This window comes from Castor canadensis, chromosome 9 (genome assembly GCF_047511655.1).
Source record: "Castor canadensis chromosome 9, mCasCan1.hap1v2, whole genome shotgun sequence".
NCBI classification, from domain to species: domain Eukaryota; kingdom Metazoa; phylum Chordata; class Mammalia; order Rodentia; family Castoridae; genus Castor; species Castor canadensis.
In genome coordinates this window covers 151,809,826-151,830,832 of record NC_133394.1, presented here as the reverse complement: position 1 = coordinate 151,830,832, position 21,007 = coordinate 151,809,826, and the positions used below count along the sequence as shown (strand labels likewise).

The following is a 21,007-nucleotide window of genomic DNA, read 5'->3' as shown; positions in this document are numbered from 1 at the left end:
TTTGACCAACAGCAGGTGGTGAATTCCCCACACAGGTGGACAGGTGTTAGGACCCTCCATTCTCTATGGGAGGGGCACGGCCCAGGGTGAGGTGCAGTCAGGGCTCAGTCTGGGCTCGGAGAGCATGCCCATCCCTTTCCAGGTGAGGCTGCTACCCTGGAGGCCAGAGCCTCACCCTGGCACTTAAGGTCAAGGTCGTGGGTTTGGATGAAAGAGGAGCTGATTTGCCACAATAGTTTCAATATGCTAGCCCTTGTCAGCCCAGGCTGTGGCTGGTGGAGACAGGGGCCTATCACTTCCCGAGTACTGCTGAGTGTCAGGCGAGTCCAGCCACAGCGGGATCATTTGGTCTTATTTATGTATCTGAACACCCAGACCAGGCACACAGAGGTGCTCATGCAGATTTGTTGGACAAAACCCCATAAAATAGGTACAGTTGTTCTTTCAGTTTTACACATGAGGAAACTGAGGCAGAGTGACGGATGGGTCCAGGTGTTCCCAGTGTGTGGTCCATGCCTCGAGGCGCTTACAGTTGACAGAGAGAAACAGAGAAGCCAGTATGCTTCTCAGTGAAGTGGAGTGGATATGAGTAGGGTTTTCAGGTGTCAGTAGGAGTTTGCTGGATGAGAAAGAGGGAAGGGGTAATTTAGGCTTTAGGGATAATGTGGGAAGGAGGCCCAGTCCGCAAAGGAAGGGAAGTGCTTTTCCTTTTCTGCCTGCGCTGGGCCAGGACTCCTCCTCGCTTCCTGCATCATTATCACGATGACAGTCAGTAGGGTAAATGAGACTGCCATTCTCCGTGGGTCCCATCAAGTGCCCAGTGCTGGGCAAGGGCCAGGGATGCTGTTGCTGGTGACTTGCCCATGGCAGGCAAGGTCCCACAGGGGAGGGGGCAGGATGAAGCCGGGCCACACTGTCATGGCCTGTTCGACCTCTTCCTCCCTTGCACTGAGTGCAAGGGCTCACGGGAGCCCTTGAGCTGTCTTCCCACCCTCATCAGCACAGCTACACCCCACCTGAGCTCCCAGGCGGCCACAAGGGCTCCAGGAGTCCCAGCCTGTTTGGGACCTTCCTGCTTTAGGCAACCAAGGACCTAGGGCAGCCTGGGCTGTGTTCGTGCACAGGGCAGCTCTGGGACAATGGGGCAGCCTTAGAGCTCAGGACACTTGGCTGCCTGCTGTTGTGGGAACAAACACTGCCTTTGATGGCAAACATCGTTCTCTGCCCCTTACGTCCAAAGGCAGAGTATCCTTCTCTGGTCCTCAACATTGCCCAGTAAGTTCTAGCTGATGCAACAGAAGCAGGCTTGGCAGGCCTTTGCTTGTTCCTACACCCCCTTGAATGTCTGCTAGCACCACGGGACCATGCCTGTGCTGGGCCCTGGAGCAAGAAGCAAGACTAAGAAATCCAACGCCAGCCCAAGTCAGTGACTCCCAGACATGGAGCCCAGCCAAGGCCAGTGAGCTGCCTGCCAAGCTGCCCCAGTGAGAATAAGTGGCTGCTGTGTCGGGTGGTTCACATAGCAGCCCCATGGCAAAAACCAGTGGACATGCCTCCCTCTCTGTGCCCCTCCTGCGTGCCCAGCAGAAATAGGTGGCTCCATGTCTCATATGGAGCCCAGCAGTGATGTCTGCATCACCTGAGTGACAAACGACGTGGGCAGGGCACCTACCGGCTGGCAGTTGGTGGGTTTCCCATTCATGTCGGTGCTGGGTGGCCTCAGGTAATCCCAGTCACGGCCCTTGTTGTAAGTGATGAGTGTTGTCACCTTTCCATCAACCTTTTGGTTTGCCAGGAAGACGCCTTTCACTCCTCGGACCTGGGACAACACAAGAAGGACAGTGAAGCCCACCTGAGCTCTCTGAGGACTGTGTCCTTCCTCCCCACGCCAGTCCTGTGTTGAGCACTCTGCGCACAGCCTCACCCTCACTGCAGCCCTGCAGCCCTGCAGACAGGGACATGCCAGAGGCAAATGGGGCCTGGGGACAATGGTTGGAGGCCAGAATTTGAAGGAAGCTGGCTCTCTCTGCTCTGAGGCCTGAGTGACCTGTGTGATGATGAACTCCCCTTCCAGGACCTCTGACCACCAGGTTCCCCTGACCTGCCCATGCAGCTAAGTCCTCACGTCCTTTCCCAGAACTTGATATCCCCTTACTTCCTGTTTCTGTCAGACCCCTGGGTCCTGTGCCAATGGAATTGCTTCTGGGCTTTTCTCTAGGGACCCCTTAGCTCAACGCCCCCCACCCCACCCCCTGCTGGGAAAATGACTGGGTGGGGAGTTCATGCCTGCATGCTCTGGGTGGGACTCCATTCTAACTTCCTTGCTTCTTTTCTCAAGGGCCCTACGAGGCCCAGGGCGTGCTGGCCACAAGAAATGTACAGGTGCTAGCAATGACACCGAGGACAACCGAATGGCTCTGTCACAGAGATGCCCTGTTCTACAAGTTCCTTATTGCATCGCATGACTCAGACCTACATCTATTGGAAGCTGCTAGTGTGGTGTGACAGGCACAGGAAGACCCCTTTCATCTAAGCCCCCACAGGCAGAGGCTGCCTCTGCTCCTCTGTATACACCATGGCGGCATTTGTCAGTGCCGTTACTCCCCTCGAGTGTGCTGGCACGGAGGACAGGGGTGGATGGATGGTTTGATGGGCGGATGGTCCAGTGCATAGAGAGATGTGTGGATGGAAAGATGGGGGGTAGACAGGGGGGTGGATGGATGGATGGATGGATGGGTGGATAGAAGGATGGATACATGGGTGGGTGGGTGGGGGAGTGGATGGATGGGTGGGTGAGTGGATGGATGGGTGGGTGGGTGGGTAGATGGATGGATGAGTGGATAGGTGGTGGATGGGTGGATGGATGGGAGGATGGATAGAGGGGTGGGTGGATGGATGGATGGATGGAGCAATGGATAGATGGATGGGTAGATGCATGGAGGGATGTACTGATGAATGGGTGAAAGGATGGATGATGGACAGATGGGTAGATAGGTGGATGGAAGGGTGGATGGAAGGTCACATGGATGGATGGGTGAGTGCATGGATGTGTGGGTGGATGGGTGGCTGGATGAATGGAGGAATGGATAGATGGATGGGTGGATGCATGGAGGGATGCATGGATGGATGGATGGATGGATGGGTAGACAAATGGAGGGATGGCATATTGTTTTCCTATCACTGTCAAAATATCACAGTTATTATCTTAGAGTTCCAGAGGTCAGTACTCTCACACAGGTGCCTGATCTAATCAAGGGTCAGTAGAATTGCATTCATCTCTGGAGGCTGCAGAGAGAATCCCATTCCTCACTTATTCCAGCCTCTAGAAGTCTCCTACATTCTTTGTCTTCTGGATCCTTTCATCATCTTCAAAGTCAGTAGTATTGTACCTCTCTGACCATCATCTTTCTCTCTCTAACCATCTTCTGCCTCCCTCCTCAGGACTCTCAGGGTTACATGGGGTCCATTCAGGTGACCCACAGTAGTCTCCCTATCTGCCGTCCTCCTCTTATTTCCCCTTCATGATGATATGCAACATAATCCTGGTTCTGGGAATTAGGAAGTAGATATTTTTGAGGGGGACATCATTCTACCTAGCAAAGTCCACCCTCTGACCCCCAAAGATGAGTCCTTCATCTGAAATACATTCACCCCGTCTTGGGTGGTCATTACTTACAGCATTAATTCAAAGACAAAAAATATCTCCACTAACTTTCATCACCTCATAATCTGAACCATCCAAATGCTGGGTGTAGTGGCTCATGCCTGTAATCCCAGCTACTTGTGAGGCTGAGATCAGGAGGATGTGATTCAAGGATAGTCTGGGCAAAAAGTTTGTAAGACCCCTACCTCAACCAATGGCTGGCCATGGTGGCACACGCCTGTCATCCCACCAACACAGGGAGGCACAAATAGGAAAACTGTGGTCCAGGCCAGCCCAGGAATAAAGCAAGACCCTATCTCAAAAATGACCAGTGCAAAAAGGCCTGGCAGTGTGGTTCAAGTGGTAGAGCACCTGCCTAGCAAGTGCAAGGCCCTGTGTTCAACTCTGCAGTACCCCCAAAATCAAGCAATCCATCCGCAATCAACAAATAAAACCATCCAAATGGGTGAGCGCTAGGTATAATCCAATTTGGATCCTTGAGGATCCTTGAGGAAACAAGTTATCTGCTTCCAAAACAATGCGGGGCAGGCACAGGATAATTGTTGCAGACACCGCAGCCCCAGAATGGAGACAGTTGGGAAGACAAAAAGAGACCTGCTCTCAAGTCATTCTGCACTGCAGCAGGAAAATTCCACCAGGCCTCTCGGTTTGGGAGCAGTTGTTTGTGGTCCCTGGCTCCGACCCCTGGGCCATCCTTGCTTTTCCATGCAGGGCAGCACAGCAGTTCTATCAGAGTATTTTCTGCCCGTAGAATTTGGGGATCCAGATGCGTGGTTTGTTTTTTTTTTTTTTTTTTGGTATGTGTGTGTGTGTGTGTGTGTGTGTGTATGTGTGTGTGTGTGTCATCCTTTCTGTCTCTTGCAGGCCACAGGGCAGTGTTCTGCTGGTGTGACAGCCTCAGAATCTCAGTGGGCCTCCCGCTGATATCACCGGGATTTGCTCCACTGCCGAAGAGGCTCCCTCACAGATCTTTCCTGGGAGACCCCGTCTCTATGTTGTGGCTTCTGCTGAGATGGTGAAGGGGGGACTCACATACCTGATGGTTTCAAAGACACGTTGAGCGAATATTCTAACTGCTGAACCTCTCTGAGGTTTAATCAAAGGCGAGTTGGTCACACCTGGTACATTTTCTTTAGCACCTGCTTTCCTAATTTTAGCATCCTTTGTGATCTGGATAGGCAGGGGTTTCAGGACAAGAGGCCTGGTTCCTTCCTGTTTAACAATTCTCCCACTGTACTCTGAGCAGAAAGCAGAGACCGGGTCACACGGTCAACACTTTGTTCATAAATCTCCTGAGATAAATATCCAAGTTCATGATGTACAAGTTCTCTTGGAAAGCTTCCGGCCAAGCTCCCTGCCACTCTGTAACTAGGATAGCCCCTCTGCTGCCCAGTGCCTCCTTGTGAGCCTCACCAGCAGAGCCCTTAGTGACCATTTCCTGCTAACAAACTGTCCTCAGCAATCGAGGACCTTTCTGTCATGCTTCTCGAAATTCTTCTAGCTTCTGCCAAGTTCTAGGTCAATTCCACAGTTACAGATAGGACACAGCAGCGGCTCACTTCCAAGTGTCAGCATCTGTTTGTGCTCCACTTCTGCTGTGCTCCATGCCACAGGCCCAGTGGCTTAAAACAACACACACTTATTCTCTTGCTTTGTAGGGTCCAACGCATGCCCACTGGCTAAAAATCAAGGTGTCCACAGGGCTGGGTCCTTCTGGAGGCCACAGTGGGGGATCCATTCCTCACCTTTTTCCTCTAGAGGCACCTGTGTTCCTTGACACGTGTCCCCTTCCTCATCTCCATCTCCCCAATCCTCCTCTTCTGCCTCCTTCTTTCACTTAGAAACCTTGGTGAGCACGTTGGGTCCACTCAGCTAAGGCTTTTAATCCTACCGGGAGAGACCCCTTTGCCACGTAAGGTGACATAATCATGGGTTCTTGGGAACATGGACATCTTTGCCGGGGCATCATTCTGCTTCCTGCAGATGTCAGGTGTTGAAGTTACACTTTGGAGCTGGACCTCAAGAGACTTGGGGGCTGACGTCAGAGGGTGGGTGTAGGGGACAGGAGCTCCGTTATTTTCCTTGGGATTACCAGGCTTGGTGGACATAGGCAGGTGGAACTAGAAGTGAAGCAGATCACCCTGTAAACTTCCTCCCAGCTTTCAAAGGAGCTCCTCGCATGTGGCAAACCAGAACTGTGCGTCGTGGCCTGTGTCTTCTGTGTCCTCTGTGTGGGATGCTACTGTGGGGGCAGCTGCCAGGTCTGCACAAACAAGGCTTCAGGGATGGTCCTGCAGGAGTGATAGGGGTCACTCAGGGCCTGCAGGATCACAGCTACTTCTGCTGCCCTGCTGAGAACACTGCTTCCTGCCACTGGGCCCTAGGCTGTCTGGAATTGTGCCTTCCAGCCTCCAAGACAAGAATGGGCTCCTTCAGCCAGATCCAGCTTCATAGTGAGAAATGGCACCAAGTCCAGGCCCAGCAGGGCCCTGGGGCTCCATGACCTGAGCTCCCCAGACCTCTGCAGAGACTGTAGGGCTAGGGGCTGCTTAAGGCTGGGAAGGCAGAGAGGGGCATGGAGTGTGTGCTGTCTGCAGACTTTGATGGGCCCCTCTGCTCTGGTGAGTGGACCAGTCACAAACCCTGTGACCAGAGGATGAGTCACGGCATCGAGCCTGCCACTAGGCTCAGCCTGTGATGGACAAAACTCACATATAGTATGAAAAGGACTCTTTGTGACAGCTTTGAGGTCTCTCCTGGCAGAACGGTCCTATGGTCCAGTGGTCCAGGCAGAGGTGGGGAACTCGGCCTGGGCAGCATCAGTGGGAGGCACAGGTCCAGCAGAGGAAGGGTTAATGCCCCCTCTTAGGACACAAAGGCTACGCTGGACTCTGTGTCCAGTTCTAGGCCTTAGGCCTCTGGGGGCTAGGGACACTCTGGGGCTATACCCAGTAGCGGAGAAGGTACTGAGGTGGTGTCCACAGCTTTGGCCTCTGCAGCACCGACCTGACTTGAGGACCAGGGGACAGGACCATGGTGAGCTGTGCACTGTGGAGTCCTGGGTCTGCTATCCAGATACTCAGCTCTGCGTGTTCAGCTTCTGCGGAGCCAGTTGCAGACAACACTGGCCCCCAGTCCACTTTCATCATGGGTAGATCTCAGCACACTATAGTTGACACAACCAAGACTCAGGGGACAAAGCCACCTGCCAAAGGCCTGCAAGGGCCCAGGTGGAATTCAGTGCCCAGGCTCTTCTACCCATCTCTGCCTTGCTGTGGAGGTCAGTCTCAGCCTCTACAAGCCATGTAACAAAAATAAATAAATAAGTGAAGGAGGTAAATGAAACCCATCCAGGCAGAGCAGCACTGAGAGGCTCCGCGGCCCCAAGGCAGGAGTAAAGGGGAACCGACATCTCTGGGAAGGTTGGGGTCCACCCGTGCTTGGTGGAGATGCTGTCCCACGGTCAGAGGCAGGCAGGACATGGCATGTGCTCACGCTAGTCCCTTAAAGGCTGCTTTATATCTGGATAGGTGTCTGTGGAAACACTTGTCCATGAGTGACCCCTCACACCCCAGGGAGACCAGCAGCTGCTGGCTGAGTCTCCCCTGGCAGAGAGGTGGGGATTTCCGTTGGCTGAGCATCAGTTCCAAATACCCACATGGCTTCATCTAACTGTCTGCTTCGTGGCCTTACTCACGGGCCACGGCTGCTGGAAATGACGGCAACTGGGAGTCTTGAAGGAACATGCATTTGTTCTCTTGGAGGTCAGGGTCCAAAGACAAAGCATGGGTGGCCCCTTAGAGGCTCCAGGAAGGGTCCTGGCCTCTCCAGGCAGCCTGGCAAAGATGTGCTCTTTCCCTGAGTCTGGGTGGGCCGGTGACTCAGAGCAAAGCATCTCCATGACAGTGATGGTGCTAGTCACGTATTTTGGCCCTCGTGGGCTGGCCGTGTCAGAACCTTCTGGTGCATTAGCCCTAGTCCCAGAAAAGGCGAGCCTGTGAAGAAACCATGAAGCACTCGCTTGGTGCTGAGAGCTGGTCTGTGTGTGTGGTACGAAGGATGCCCTGGAATTCTCAAAGCAGACCTAACACAAGGAACCGCTGTCATCCAGTTTCACAATGAGGAACCAAGCACAGAGAGGGTAAGTAACTTGCCTAAGACCACTCAGCAAGGCAAACCAGAACCTGGCTAGGAACTCGAGCAGCTGAGACCCAGAACTATGACTGTCTTCACCCCCTGTGATCCCCATCTGATGGGTGGAGGGTCAGAGAGGTGATATCACTGGAGAGGCAGCCAGCCAGGCAGCAGATGTTACCTTGCACCTGGCTTCCGAGACCTTCCTGAGCTTCCTTGCTGCTGTCCTACTGGTCTTCATGACTGGATCTGAGCCATCTGTCCTCTCTACGGAATCCTGGCTCCTCCCCTGGCTCGCCTCTGCTCTGCCTCAGCTCCATTCGGCACCCTTCCTCCAGGAAGCCCTGCCTGTCCCCTTTACCCTCAGGCTGGCCACCAGCCCTGCACTGTGTCCCCAGGCAGTGGCACACTGGGTTAGAGCCACTGCTTCATCGGAGGTAAGGCAGGTAGTATGTGTTGGGTCCCAGCCTGTGACCCCATGTGTGTCAGACATCCGTGGACAGAGCAGATGGGCATCTCCCATGTCTGAGACCCAGACTTGGTATCCTCCACGCCATTACCCTTTACCCTTGGCCTGGTGCAGAAGCTGCAGCTGTGAGGTGCCAACGTCTGGTCACCTGTGGGGGCATTCTGAAGTCATGGGCTTTGTGGGGGGCTGGGGAGCTCAGGGCAGATTCCAGCAGAGGGCAGTGAGGCCAGGGAGGTCCATCTGCACCACCCTGCTTGGGAGGTAGACCTGACAAATAGTTCTCTTTATAAATAAGCCACCACATCCATCATTTTCCCAGGGACAATGGTTTCTGATGCTGCTGATAGCTAGGGATACACTTAAGGCTCCCTATATCTGTGAGGTCACCACCAACTCACAAGGGATAAACTCAACTGTCCTCCCAAGGGCCACCACAGGTGCCTGTCTCAGCTCCGGCAGGGATGAGAGACCCTGAGTGCCATGCCCACCATCCAGCCTTTCTTACCCAACTACCTGCACCATTTGGCCAATGTGGACATCACCACTGGCTAGGGCTTCCTAAGGGTGGGGCATGAGGGAGGGACTGGGGGCACTGACTGACCAAGAGGATCCTCAGGGGATGCCACCAAACTGGGATCAGAAACATTAGGCTTGCTCTGGTTTTCCTGCTCAGCCTGGGACTGTTTGAATGGTTCATTTGCTTTTCTGAGCTTCAGTTTCCCCACACTCCTCCCCCCATCCCCTGGGCTATAGAGTTGACAAGAGCAGAGGGGGCCTGTAATGGCCTGTGTAGGCATGTCTGATAGACGTGTGTGGAGTCCACACAGTGGGTCAGGGCACGGGGCCTGGGCACTCTTGCCTGATGGAGAGTCCCCACATGGGTGCCGGGAGCCTGGGGAAGAGCCTTGCAAGGGAGACAGGCAAGGTCAGGACTCCAGGGAGGGAGCAGAGACTCTGCTGCTCCAAATTGGTAAAGACAACCTGGTTCAGAGGCTCTAGGCACTGAATTTGGGGAGGAAGTCAGGACAGATGATGGTGAGGGGCTGAGAGGAGAAAGACAGAGCATGGAGGAGACAGACAGACATAGAAGAGGAATGAGGCGAAAGACAGATGCTGGAGAGATGCCCCCCCACCCTGGGACACAGTGGTCTTCAGCAGAGTCCTGGACAGGGCCTGCTTTGGGGCTAGGAATGGCTTTACAGAAGATGGCTAAGGTTGAGCCCAATTCTACAAAGTGTTTCCCCCAGAATTCCCTCTTGTCGTTACACAAACTTGAACTAGATGATGGCTACATTTTGAATTTCATTAAAAAGAGCCCCTTTTCTCTCTCACTCTAAAAATATCTACAAATGTCCTCTTGGCCCACAAAACCTAAAATGATTGTCATCCTTCAGAAAATGTTTGTGACCCCTGAGCTTGGGCATGGGGGCAGGGATAGGAAAGAGGAGGGAGAGGGCACAGGGTAGTCCCCGCCCCCATGCGTGCTGCCTGAAGTCTCCTGGCCCACCTCCAGGATGTCGATGACCACGCTCTCCTCTGCCTGCCGTGAGCTACGCACGTCCTCCAGCACCAGTGAGTAGTGCACTCCCCGTGGGTCTGACTGGTACAGGTTATAGGTGTCCACCTGGTTCCATTCCTGCACGGCCACGAACACCTGGTTCTCGTCTGTGCTGACGATCTGTAGGTCCTAGAGAGAGAAGAGTAGTGTCAGAGGTGGCTAGGTGGTGGCCTGAGTGAGCTGAAGTGGCTTGCCTGTGCTCTTGGAGTCAGGCTGGTCTAGATTTGTATCCTACCTTGCCACACTGGACTCTGTAGCCTTGGACAAGTCACTTAACCTCCCTGGGCCTCCATTTTTACATCTTGAAAATGGGGTAATATCTGAAATCTCCATACCATAGGTAACCCTGGGTTGCTTCCTCCTCCCTACTGCCCATCAGGCCACCTGTCCATCTGTCCAGCTGCCACACAGTGACTCTGGGGTCCCCTCCCATCCTAAGGGGCAGGAGAGTCGCTGTGCATAAGTCAGCACCTGTTTATAAACAGCTGCCATGTGCCAGGCTGTGTGCTGGCACTGGATGCAGAACCCTGGGGACGTGAGCCCTCCCTCATGGACATCAACTCTCCCTTGCATGCACCTCAGCAGAGGTTTTCCTGCATTAATCTGCAAGAGCTCCCTGTCCTGGATATCACCACCACCCTGACAGATGAACTGTCATTTGTGCTTCCTTCATGCCAGCCCCACACCAGCCCTCAGCCCCATGAGTGATCAGAAAGTGTCAAGAGGAACAGCTGAGGCAACGAGCCTCAGTTTCCCTTTCTGGGAGCAAGTAGATCAGGCAGCTCTGTGTTGGCTCAGCAAGTGGTCTCTGGGATCAGTTACAGACTTTATAAATCAGGAAAAAAAACCCAATCAAATGAAAAGGAAACCTTGGCCAACCTTGACCTTGGCCTCTTGTTTTTCTTTCTCGCTCAGCAGGAGCTGAGAGCCTGGTGAGCCCTGTGAACTGGTGTTGATCAGCCCACTGCACAGCCCTAACTGGTTTATTCCCCACTGCTATGACTTTGCCTTTGATCACTTGGAAACTTATACAGCCCTTCTGATAACAGAACTGGGATGGAGGAGCCGACACGGATGCGGATCAGAACACTGGTCCTCACCCACAGATCCGGCCCGTCCCCACTTCAGGCAGACCTGCTGCCCTTTGGGATGCGCTCACTTTATGGGGGCAGCGTTTTCCTATGTGAAGCAGGTAGAGTCCCTGTGCTGTCTGCTCCAGCAGAGCCTTCGGCTGAGGGTGAAGAAGCAGCTGCCTGGCTGGCCGCTTGGGGTGACCTGGGCTCCTGAGCCTCACACCTGGACCTTCTTCTCCCTGCCCAGCCTGGCCTCTGGGCTGAGTGTCCAGACGGCTTTGTGGAAAGGTGAAGTGTGATTGTGAAGCACAAATTACACACCCCACAGACACAAGGGGCCCTGCGGCCACACAAGCTGGAGCCCTAAGTCTACAGACATGGATCCGACCCGCAGAAATGACGGTAATGAGAAGACTGTAATTGGGAAGGATGGCAGAGCCTCAGGGCCTGGCGAATCCCATCTGTGAAATGGGACAAGGGGTGGTGGGGGTCCAGGTGATGCACAGGAAGTGCCTGGGGTTGGGGGCAGGCTGGTCACCACTCTTGTCTGTCCACCTTCCCTCCGCCATTCTGCCTCCTTAGAGCCACAGGCCAGGATGCACTGTCACCAGGGAATCGGTCACTCTCCAGCCCCACCAGCCCGTGCTGTGGCAGAGCGCAGACTGTGCAGACTACAGTCAGGTTGGCGTGGGAAATGAGGCTCCTTTTTGTCATACTGAGAAGGCAGCCGGGATGCAGCACAGGCAGGATTCAGTATTTGTGGCAGTGACCTCAATAACACAGATGTTGCTGCCCTGAGTCTGGTAAGTGCTTTCTCCAATCCAGGAATCAGGAATGTACAAAGTGGCTCGGAGCTGTGTGCAGTGCCCTCCAGAGAGACCTGGTATCAACATTTTAAGTTGTGGATGTTTGGGATTTTTCCTAAGTGTGACTCATATGCTCTGCGGCTTATAGCTTGCCCATCCACGTGACACGGAGCATTCTCCTCTGCCCCCAGCGTCATTTATAAACACCACTTTTTAATGACTGCGTAATGTGCCATTTGTGGATGTGCCGTTTTTCATCCTGTGAGTGGAACTTCAGCACTTCCAACATTACTGCAGGGTAGTCGTGAACGTTCCCAGACACCGTCCCTGCCTCTCTGCTGGAACCTGAACACAAATTCTAAGAGGGAAATTGCTGCTTTGGGAGACTGGGAACTTTGTAGAGTGCTTGTTGAAGGTCGTTAAGTTCCTGTCCTGAGAGGCTCTGTTCACTCCTTCCCACCAGCAAGAGGAGGCTGCTCGTCCCCGTCACGCATGCTGACATGACAGCTGTGGGTTTAAAATCCTCGCCTATCAGAGCGATAAACGGTATGCACAAGAAAAGGCACAAAGCTGCCTTTTCTTTCTTCTTGCTCCTCCTTTCACTTTTAAGAAAGGAAGTGGAACAGTTCTTGACTCCATTGTTAAACAAGGAACAATGTTTACACCATCTGTGTCATGTTCGCATACGTGTGACCTACAGGATGTCAACACAGTGTCAACATTTGCTATCAGTTAGAATCAGGTTTGCTTGACAGTAATAAAAACTAGGGAGGAAAAGGTGACTTAAAGAAGGTAGGTGCTATTTATCCTGTGTGTGGGAGAAGTCTGGATGTCCAGTGTGGAAGCACTGTGAAGTCACCAGGGACAGCGGCTCCTTCCTACAAAGTCACCACTGCATGTCCCTTGTCCTTATGGCCCAATATGAATGCCAGAGCTCCAGCCATCACACTGACAGGCAAGGCAACAAGAAGGAGGAAGCAAGAGGAAGAGAAAGGCTGGCCTTCGGTGGAGTGGCGCGTTCTCAGAAGTCTCCTGTGACCACTCCCTCAAATCTCACCTGCAGATTTTCAGGACCGTGACGGTGTGCTGCTGCCCAGGAAGCTAGAAATGCAGCCTGTTTGCAGGGAAGCCAGGCACCAGCTCAAAGGTGGGTTTGCTATGCTACGAGGAAGAGCAGAATGGCTACCGAGAAGCCTCCAGGAGTGTCGACCGCTAACTCAAGAGGGAAGAAATGAGGCTGTCAGAGGGAAAGAGGAAAGAGGCGAGCAGGCAGCAGTCATGTGTGTAACTCATAGACTTCACATACAGAAAAGTCTAGAAGCATTTGCGTGGCCGCAGAAGGTCCTCCATAGATCTTTATTTCAAGTCCATGGAACCCACACCCTCCTGCTCCTCCGACACCTTGGCCATAGTGGCTCACTGTCCCTGGCCTCAGGTTTATGGAGAATCTGCAGGTCATCTCGGCGGGGGTCCCTAGTATGTGACAAGTCGCCCTCTTGCTGCTTCCCCAGCTCCATCCCTGCATCACCCTGGGGTGTGCGCCTTTGTGCTTCTCACACCTGCAGCTCCTCAGCCTTTTGGACCCTTACATTCGCGTGTTTTATGGCTTTGGGAAGCTCTGGGCCATCATGGCTTCTGCAGACAACCTCTCTGCTCCTTCCGGCTCCGAGCGCTGCGTTGAGCTCCATGGCCGTGACCTCAGCCTTCCTCCTCCCTGCTCTCAGGTCCCATCATTTCTGCTGTCCTCAGGTTCTCTGGCTCTTTCTTCTGCCTGCCCAAATCTGCTTGGTGCCTCCAGTGGCATCTCCCTCTAATTCTTGTTTCTATCCAATTATTGCTCCAGAATTTCTTTTTGCTCCTTTTTATGCTTTCTGTTTTTGTCCATAATTCATTTTCTTTGTGTCTTTCTTTAGTTCTCTAAGTATTTAAGTCTTTGTGTAGTAGGTCTACCCGCTGGTTCCTTCCTTCCTTCCTTCCCTCCTTCCTTCCCTTCTTCCTTCTTTCCATTTTTTTTTTTTTTTGGTGGTACTGGGGTTTGAACTTAGGGCCTTATGCTTGTTAGGCAGGTGCTCTACCATTTATTTGAACCATGCCCCCAGCCCTTTTTGCTTTGGTTATTTTTTGGATAGGTTCTCAGGGTTTTGTTTTGTTTGCTTGGGCCATCCTAGACTGTGATCCTCCTACTTACACCTCCCATAAAGCTTGGATTACAGATGCATAGTACCACACTGAGGTTGTTGGTTGAGATGGGGTCTTACCATGTTTTCACCTGGGCTACCCTGGAATCATGATCCTCGCAATTTTCACTTCCCAAGTAGTTGAGATTATAGGCATGCACTACCATGTCTAGCCCTGATCAGCTGGTTTTTCTTTGACTAGGTCACACTTTATTGATTCTCTGAATGCCCTGTGATTTTGTTGTTGTCGTTGTTTGAAACTAGATGTTTGAATCTAATGATATAATAACTCTGGAATTACACAGTCCCCTGTTTTTACTTTGGATTGTCACAGTCTGCCTCTGCACTAAGGCTCAGCCTAGCATGGGAACCTGAAATCTTCCAAGAACCCACCCTTTCTTTTGCCTGGGCAGGCATGATCACTGCCTAAATCCCCCATGTATGCGGTTACTTTTGAATGCACAAGTCCTGAAATGTCTGGCTCCCAAAGGAGAAAGGGGGGGATAAAACGGACCGAGAATGGGCTCTGGCCCTTTAAGTCCCTGGGAGCTGCTTTGGCTGGTGGTGGCTGCACTACTGACCGCACCTTCTCATGGGGACAGCCATTGCACAGGAGCACAGGTCCCACTGTTTGGAGGACATGGTCCCTATCGCCATGCTGGCTATGCAGGCTTTATGCAAGCAGTTCCAGGAACGTGGGCCCATTGGCCCGCAGTGGGCGAGGGCGGGCGTGGGTAACGCCACCAGACTAAGCTGAAACCGCTGACATTCACCTTGCTGTGCCGTCACTGCCTGGGCAGTGCAGGTCTCAGAGCAGAGTCTGGAGCTCCAAATAGTCACCTGGGCCACACTGAGCCAGCGCAGGTGCCGCGCAGGGTTGGGACAGGGTCCTGGGGCTCATTCCCAACAGAACTCCCTCTATTCCTGTTTTACTTTCAATAAGTTCATTACAGATGCTTCCACGTAAACCTGCGTTGGTCTTACTGTTACGAGTTTCTATATGACTCAGAGTCATTTGGGTTTTTTTCCTTCTTTGTTTATATAGCCTTGAACATTTTTTTCTTCTATTAGGGAATTTCAGTATTTTTTTTTTTAAATCATTACAATTACAATTTGAACAAATGACACTAACACACATTGAGAGCTTCCCACTCCTTCTGGCTTTCCCAGGGAGGTAAATGCTATCAGTTGTAGCCTTCAACACAGGAGAGGAAAGGAAAAACCCAAGAAACACAGAACTCTGTGTGCTGTGTGGAAACCGTCCGCCCTCACCGCGATGACCTGCATTCTTACACCAGGAAGCCTCCTGTGCTTTGTCCTGAGGAAACTCCAAAGCAATGCCGCACGGCGCAGAGCTGCTGCCATCATGAAAACCGGAACTCACCCAAATGTCTAGAGGAACCTGGCTGAGTGAACCAGGGTCCAGGCTCCTGTGTGGGAGTTCTGTGGCCACTTAACGTGGACACTGTGTATCGTCCTAGGGAAGTTCTGATACAATGTCACAGATCGCAGGCTGCTGGGTGCTTGTTCCTGCCTGATTCAGCTGCATCAAAGTCACTTTGGCATGGGGCCGGTGGGGAGCCAGGACCAGGGATGGGGAGGGAGGTGTGTGGGTGGCCCTTCTGCTCCAAACACTCTTGTTTTTACAAAGGCACTACTTTTCTTGTTACTTAGGCAATTTAAAATAAGAAAAGAAAAAAGATGGGGGTGGTTTGCAAGGAGGAAACAGGCAAGAGTGACAAATTCACCATAAAACAACAAAATCTGGTTAGGAAATTCAATTAGCCGGTTGTGGTTGTGTGACTTGTTGACAGGACTCTGGTTCATGAGGCTGCGCTGGGTGAGGAAGAAGAGCAGCTGGGCGGAGGTCCCAAAAGCCCCAGCCTGCTCAAGGTCATTGAGGTCACTCATGGGAACCAACCAGGTGCTGGTCCAGTCCCAGGGTCAGTAGGGGATAGGAAGGGACTGAGTGGCTGCTCCCCACTGCTATTCTCCCTCCCTACTCCAGGACCACAGGCTCAGGAGCTTCTGCTGCCCCAGCCCCCAGGGTCGCTGTCACTGGCAGAGGGAAAGTCCTCAGGTGCTGGGAAGCCCCTCACCCTCAGGGTGCCTGCCTTTGCCTGCAGTGAAGCCATTAGCTCTTAATTTACCCATTCAGCCAGGCTTGGAATTAATCTGCTAAGCTTGCTCCTTTTCCCTCCTTTCCATTTTCTTTTCTTTTCTGTTTTTAGAGATGTTTAACAAAGGCCTCATGAACTTTTCCCATTTGGCTATCAGGAGAGTTCTGTAGCGCACAGCCTGGCTGCTCAAGAGCCTAAGGACATTAAGATTGGGGCCCCTCGACTTGGAGGCCCCCCAAGCAGCTGTCTTTTCTGTCCACCTGACTGCCCTCCACTAGCCTCTCTGCCCCAGAGCCTTTGCTCAAGCCCTGTCCTCCATCTGAAGGTTTTATCCCCCTTGCTTTTCCAAAGCTTCTTTATTGATAACCTTGGAGTTTCAAATGAAATGTGCCCAGAGGGGCCTTCCATGGCTTCTTGATCTCACTCAGCCACAACCACACATGCACACACCACACTCTCATACATTCTCTCTCTCTCTCTCTCTCTCTCTCACACACACACATACACACACACAGGCACACCCTCTGTTACTGTCTCTGCCTCTCGTCCCCATCACAGCACAAATCAAGACTCAGATTATTTTATACATCTCTCTGTCCACCTGGCCCTGGCTGTTCCCTGTCTGAAATCTCCATAGGGATAGGACACAAGGAAGGAAGCAGCACTAATTGAGCACCCACTGTGTGCCTGGTATTTCAATAGGCAGCTGGTATGCAGAGCTGATTAAAATAGAGACTGTCCCCATTCCCTGGTGATGCCAGACAGGAGGGGGGGTTCAGGGGGTCCCTAACCCTGGTGTCTGGAAGGAGAAGGGGGCAGAGCACGGAGCCTGGCCTGGACAGTCACTAGGAAGTGACATTTCTCCTAAGATATCGCATAAGCCAGAGTCAGGGATAGGCCAAAGGAGGGGAGGGGAGGCCAGGCAGGGGCCCAAGGCAGGCTGGACTGGAAGGGGGATCCAAGGGTGGAGGTGAAGATGGCGGGGGGCAAATGGCCGAGGAGGCACAGCCATGCTGGTTCACATCCATCCTGACCTGGGCCCCGAGCACCTGTGCACCAGGCCTGAGCACCCACTGTGTGCCTGGCACTGCTTCCTGGAGAGGCAGGGCAGGTGGCGGTCCCAGCCACGGGCTGGGGACCGCGCACACCCTTACCTTTGGCAATGCGTACTTGGGCAGCTTCATCAGCACGAACTCAGTGCGACGGTAAGAGACGTAGTACTTCGTCCGGTTTGTAGACGTTGCCTAACGGGAGGAGAAACACGGGTTTGAGGGACTGGATTTCCTCAGAATGAACACGGCACGTTGTTCTTGGCTGGTGAAAGACCCTTCTACTGAGTTCATGCCCGTGGCGTGTCACCCTGATGGCACTGAGAGCGCCAGGAAGTTAGCAAAGCGCATCTCTGGTGAGTCCACTTTGGGCAGAGTGTGTCCAGGAAAAGTCGTGTCCTGCATGTGGGTGGCACCACCCCACAGGCTGGGGCACTGGAGGAGTTCAAGGGGAAGTAGGGGGAGAAGCTGCCAGCGCAGGTTCTCTGCTTCCTGGGCACCACGAGGTGAGCAGCTCTGCTCTACTATACCCTCCTGATGTCATGAACTGACACCTCTGCAACCATGAGCAAAAAAATCCTTCCTCCCTCAAGTTGTTTCTGGCAGTTGTTCTGTCACACTGACAACAGTCTAACACATGCCTGCTCTGCCCGAAGTAGACTCCTAGTCATCATTCAAAGACCCTCCTGGGGGAGTCTTCCTGCATGCCCTTCAGTGGACTCTTTCCCATGCTTTTTCAGCACTGGATTTCCTACATCTGGGGAAAGTTCCCTAGAGACATGAGGCCTAGACCAGACAAGAACAGAGGCAGTTACTGTGTGTGAGCCTCTGCACTGCCACAGGAGGTCGCATTGTCCCCCTTCGCTGGTATGAGGTGGGGCTGGAGGGCTGAGGTTCCCCATCTTGGCTCAGGCGCCAGTCCGCTGAGAACCAGGGTAGAGAAGGGAGAACAGATGGTGGTGAGGCCAAGGTGAGGTCAGAGAAGCTTTTCAGGGTGGCTCTGGAGAGCCACGCAAACGAGGCTTGGAGGTGCAGAGCCCTGCAGCCTGCAGTGAAACCTGGGTGTCTCTGGAGTCCCAGTGCCTCTCCTGCCCAACCCAGTGTCCCCAGAACCAGTATTGCACAAGGCCACTCTGATCTGAATGACAGTGAAGATGGAAAAAAGGGTCCCCGGCAATCATGTCTGAACACAGACCACACAGGATCGTTGTTTACACCCCACTGACTGCCCCATCCTGACCAAGAAGAGGATCCTGTCATCATCTCTCCTCCTGGGTTCGAGTGTCCGAGATCCCCCATCATGGGTGACCTGCCTTCTGACAGCCCAGCCCACAGCCACATCACTTCCATCCCAGCTACGCCTGCAACAGCCTTCTGATGCCCTGGACCAGGCTCCCAGCCCCGCTGTCCAGTCCAGCTGTGCTCCTGGGGCCTGGGCTGGGGAGGAATTGACAGGCCAGACTGTCATGATGCTTTAAAACCACCCAATGTGGGACATAGTTGTCAAGAAAGCTGGCAAGGTCTCTCTTCTGGCACGTAGTGGGCACTGGCAGGAACGGGGTGGCAGGTGCCGAGACTAAGCTGTCTCAGATCTGGAGACACCTGAGTCTGGTGCAGGAATGACAGGAGTGAATTCTGGTGCAGGATGACACAGTGGGGTCTGGCTGCGTCAGGAAGGCACAGGGCTGGGGGTCCAGAGGGGCAGCCGAGGTCAGGAAGGCTGTCTGGAGGTGATGGTGTGAGTATGAGTGTTAGAGGAGCAAGAATTAGCCCATGGAGGAGGGAAATGGGAGTTTCAGGCTCAGGAAGCAAGCGTTGGGCTGGGCGCTGGCCAAGGGCAAGGCAGACAGGCAGGGCTGGAAGTTGGACTTCGTGGGATCCAGAGTCTCCTTTGTGATGGGGCTACATAGCCCTGTCCAACCCAGTGGCCTTTGGCATGTGCTGTGTGGGGTGCCATCAAGACAGAGCATGGAGAAGCATGGAGAGAATATGGAGGCCCCTGGGGTCAGGACCCTGGGGCTACCCTAGGTCTTTCTCAGCAGGAGGATCTGACCTTGTCCAACAGGGACTTAGAGGACAAAGAAGGAGCCAAGAGCTGGGACCAGAGGACACAGGGCCATGGGTAGAGCCCTGCACAGGCCAGGAGCTCTGGCAGAGGCTGAACTCATCCATACAGATGAACAAAAAGTCATCCAGCCAGTTGTCACTAGGATTTCTGAATTGACCCAAACCACATGGTGGTGGTCCCACTTGTAATCCAAGGGCACTAGGGGCACAGGTGCAGGGGTGTGGACAGCCAGTGACCATCAGTCAAGGACAATGACCAGGAACAGCCCTGGACAGTTTCACAGCACTGAAGGAACAGAATGGGGAGAAACAGGCTTGGATTTATGGGCAGGGGCAGTTGGGGAGGTTTCTGGGGGGCAGAAAGGAGGTGAAGCCTACAGCCCAAACCAAGGTTCTGGAGCCTTCTGATGATGCCAGAAGCCACAGCACAGACCTGAGGACACAGTGACCTGCTGAGTGGCACTTATGTAAAGTAGCCATGTTATTGCTTCTTCTGATGGCTTCATTTCCCCCAGAGAGACCATACCCCGTCACCAAGCCCCTGAGCTCTCACCTTAAGGAAGATATAATCGTCCTGCACAGTAAGAGAGCCCTGGTCAATGGGGCCTGCGAACGGGGCTGTGAGCGTCTGATCCGAGCAGTTGTGGACCTGGCAGGTGATGTAGCGAAAGCCTGCAGGAGATAAGAACCAGCCACGAGCGAGTGAAATGCCCAGCGTTCGGACAGTTGAAGAGACGTCAGAGACACGTAGACACGAGGACCCGTGAACCATCTTGGCTCTGGTGGTCTTACAAAACCATGGCCTGGGGTTTGTGGGTTTCAATTTTAAAGTGCCCTTCCTGGTCCTGACACCTGTGCTGGTCAAAGGGGCCACCCAGGGCCAGGCTCCCTTTGAGGAACCCTTTCAGCTCTCAGGGAGAGGCAGCAGCAGCTGGGGGCGAGCCACTGCTCACAGGGAGGGATAGCCAAGTGAGGTCAGCACCTTACTGAGTCCCACCCAGGACTCAGGCTCCTCTACCTTAGACTCTGGCACCTAACGGGTAGGAACAGGTAACTCCAAAGCGCCCCCCTAACTTGGAGCAAAAGCTTCCCTCTCTTCACATATCTCCACAGGGCAAAGTGAATGCGGCTTTGAGGGGCAGCGTGGTTTCCAGGACTGGTGCTGCACTGCATAGACGTGGAGGTCTGGGCTTTCACCCTCAGGAATTCCTTTTTCCAGCTGTGAGCCAGAAGTGGGCTTGGCCACAGTTGGCCACAGGTACCAAGTGTAGCCCTGGGAAGGACACGCTGAGACCACAGGGCCTCAGGGATATGTCCTGCTCCTGGTCTTGGGGGCAGAGCAGCACAGAGCGTCATCGGGTCTGGGTTTTGGGGCCAGGAAGACCCATGCCCTAAATCACACTCTGTGTCACACCATGGGGGCCTCAGCCTCTAGTTCCTCCACTACACCCTGACTAAGACTCAGAGACAGCAGCACAAAGCAGGCACCAGGCCACAGAGGCCATGCCATCACCACCACCTCCCAGCCACCATTCCCTCCCTTTAAGGTGGCCGTGACAGTCATCCCTGCGGTTGCTGAATTTCCTGAAGGTTTGCCTGGCCAAAGATCTGGTAGGGACAAATGCAGAGACAGACTCAGGTGACAATCCACTTTATTCAGTCACCCACTCATTTTCGCACTCACTCATTCCACATCAGTCCCTCATCCACTCACTTCCTCCTTCCACACCATCCATCCATCATTCATCCTCTCATCCCTCCACATTGTCAGGGTCCTGCTGTCCCAGTCCTAGGGTCAACCATGTGGGCCCAAGTCACGCCGTTGGCGCTGAGAGTTGTGTGAATTTGTGGATTTCCTTGCTGTCATGACGAAGCAGCCTGGATGAGGTG

At 53.4% G+C, this 21,007-nt stretch overlaps 1 protein-coding gene across 5 annotated transcripts in view; it reads right to left on the bottom strand.

The window, feature by feature from the left end:
- The window catches only part of Sorcs2 (sortilin related VPS10 domain containing receptor 2), a 417,324-nt gene that overhangs the window by 40,882 nt on the left and 355,435 nt on the right, over positions 1-21,007 (bottom strand). For all 5 annotated transcript variants that reach the window (XM_020165343.2, XM_074042674.1, XM_074042675.1 and 2 more), the window contains 4 exons: positions 19,671-19,789; positions 17,156-17,245; positions 9,775-9,954; positions 1,673-1,819 (listed from right to left, as the gene is read on the bottom strand). In XM_020165343.2, the coding sequence (XP_020020932.1) occupies positions 1,673-1,819; positions 9,775-9,954; positions 17,156-17,245; positions 19,671-19,789 (536 nt within the window). The remainder of the gene's footprint in view (positions 1-1,672; positions 1,820-9,774; positions 9,955-17,155; positions 17,246-19,670; positions 19,790-21,007) is intronic.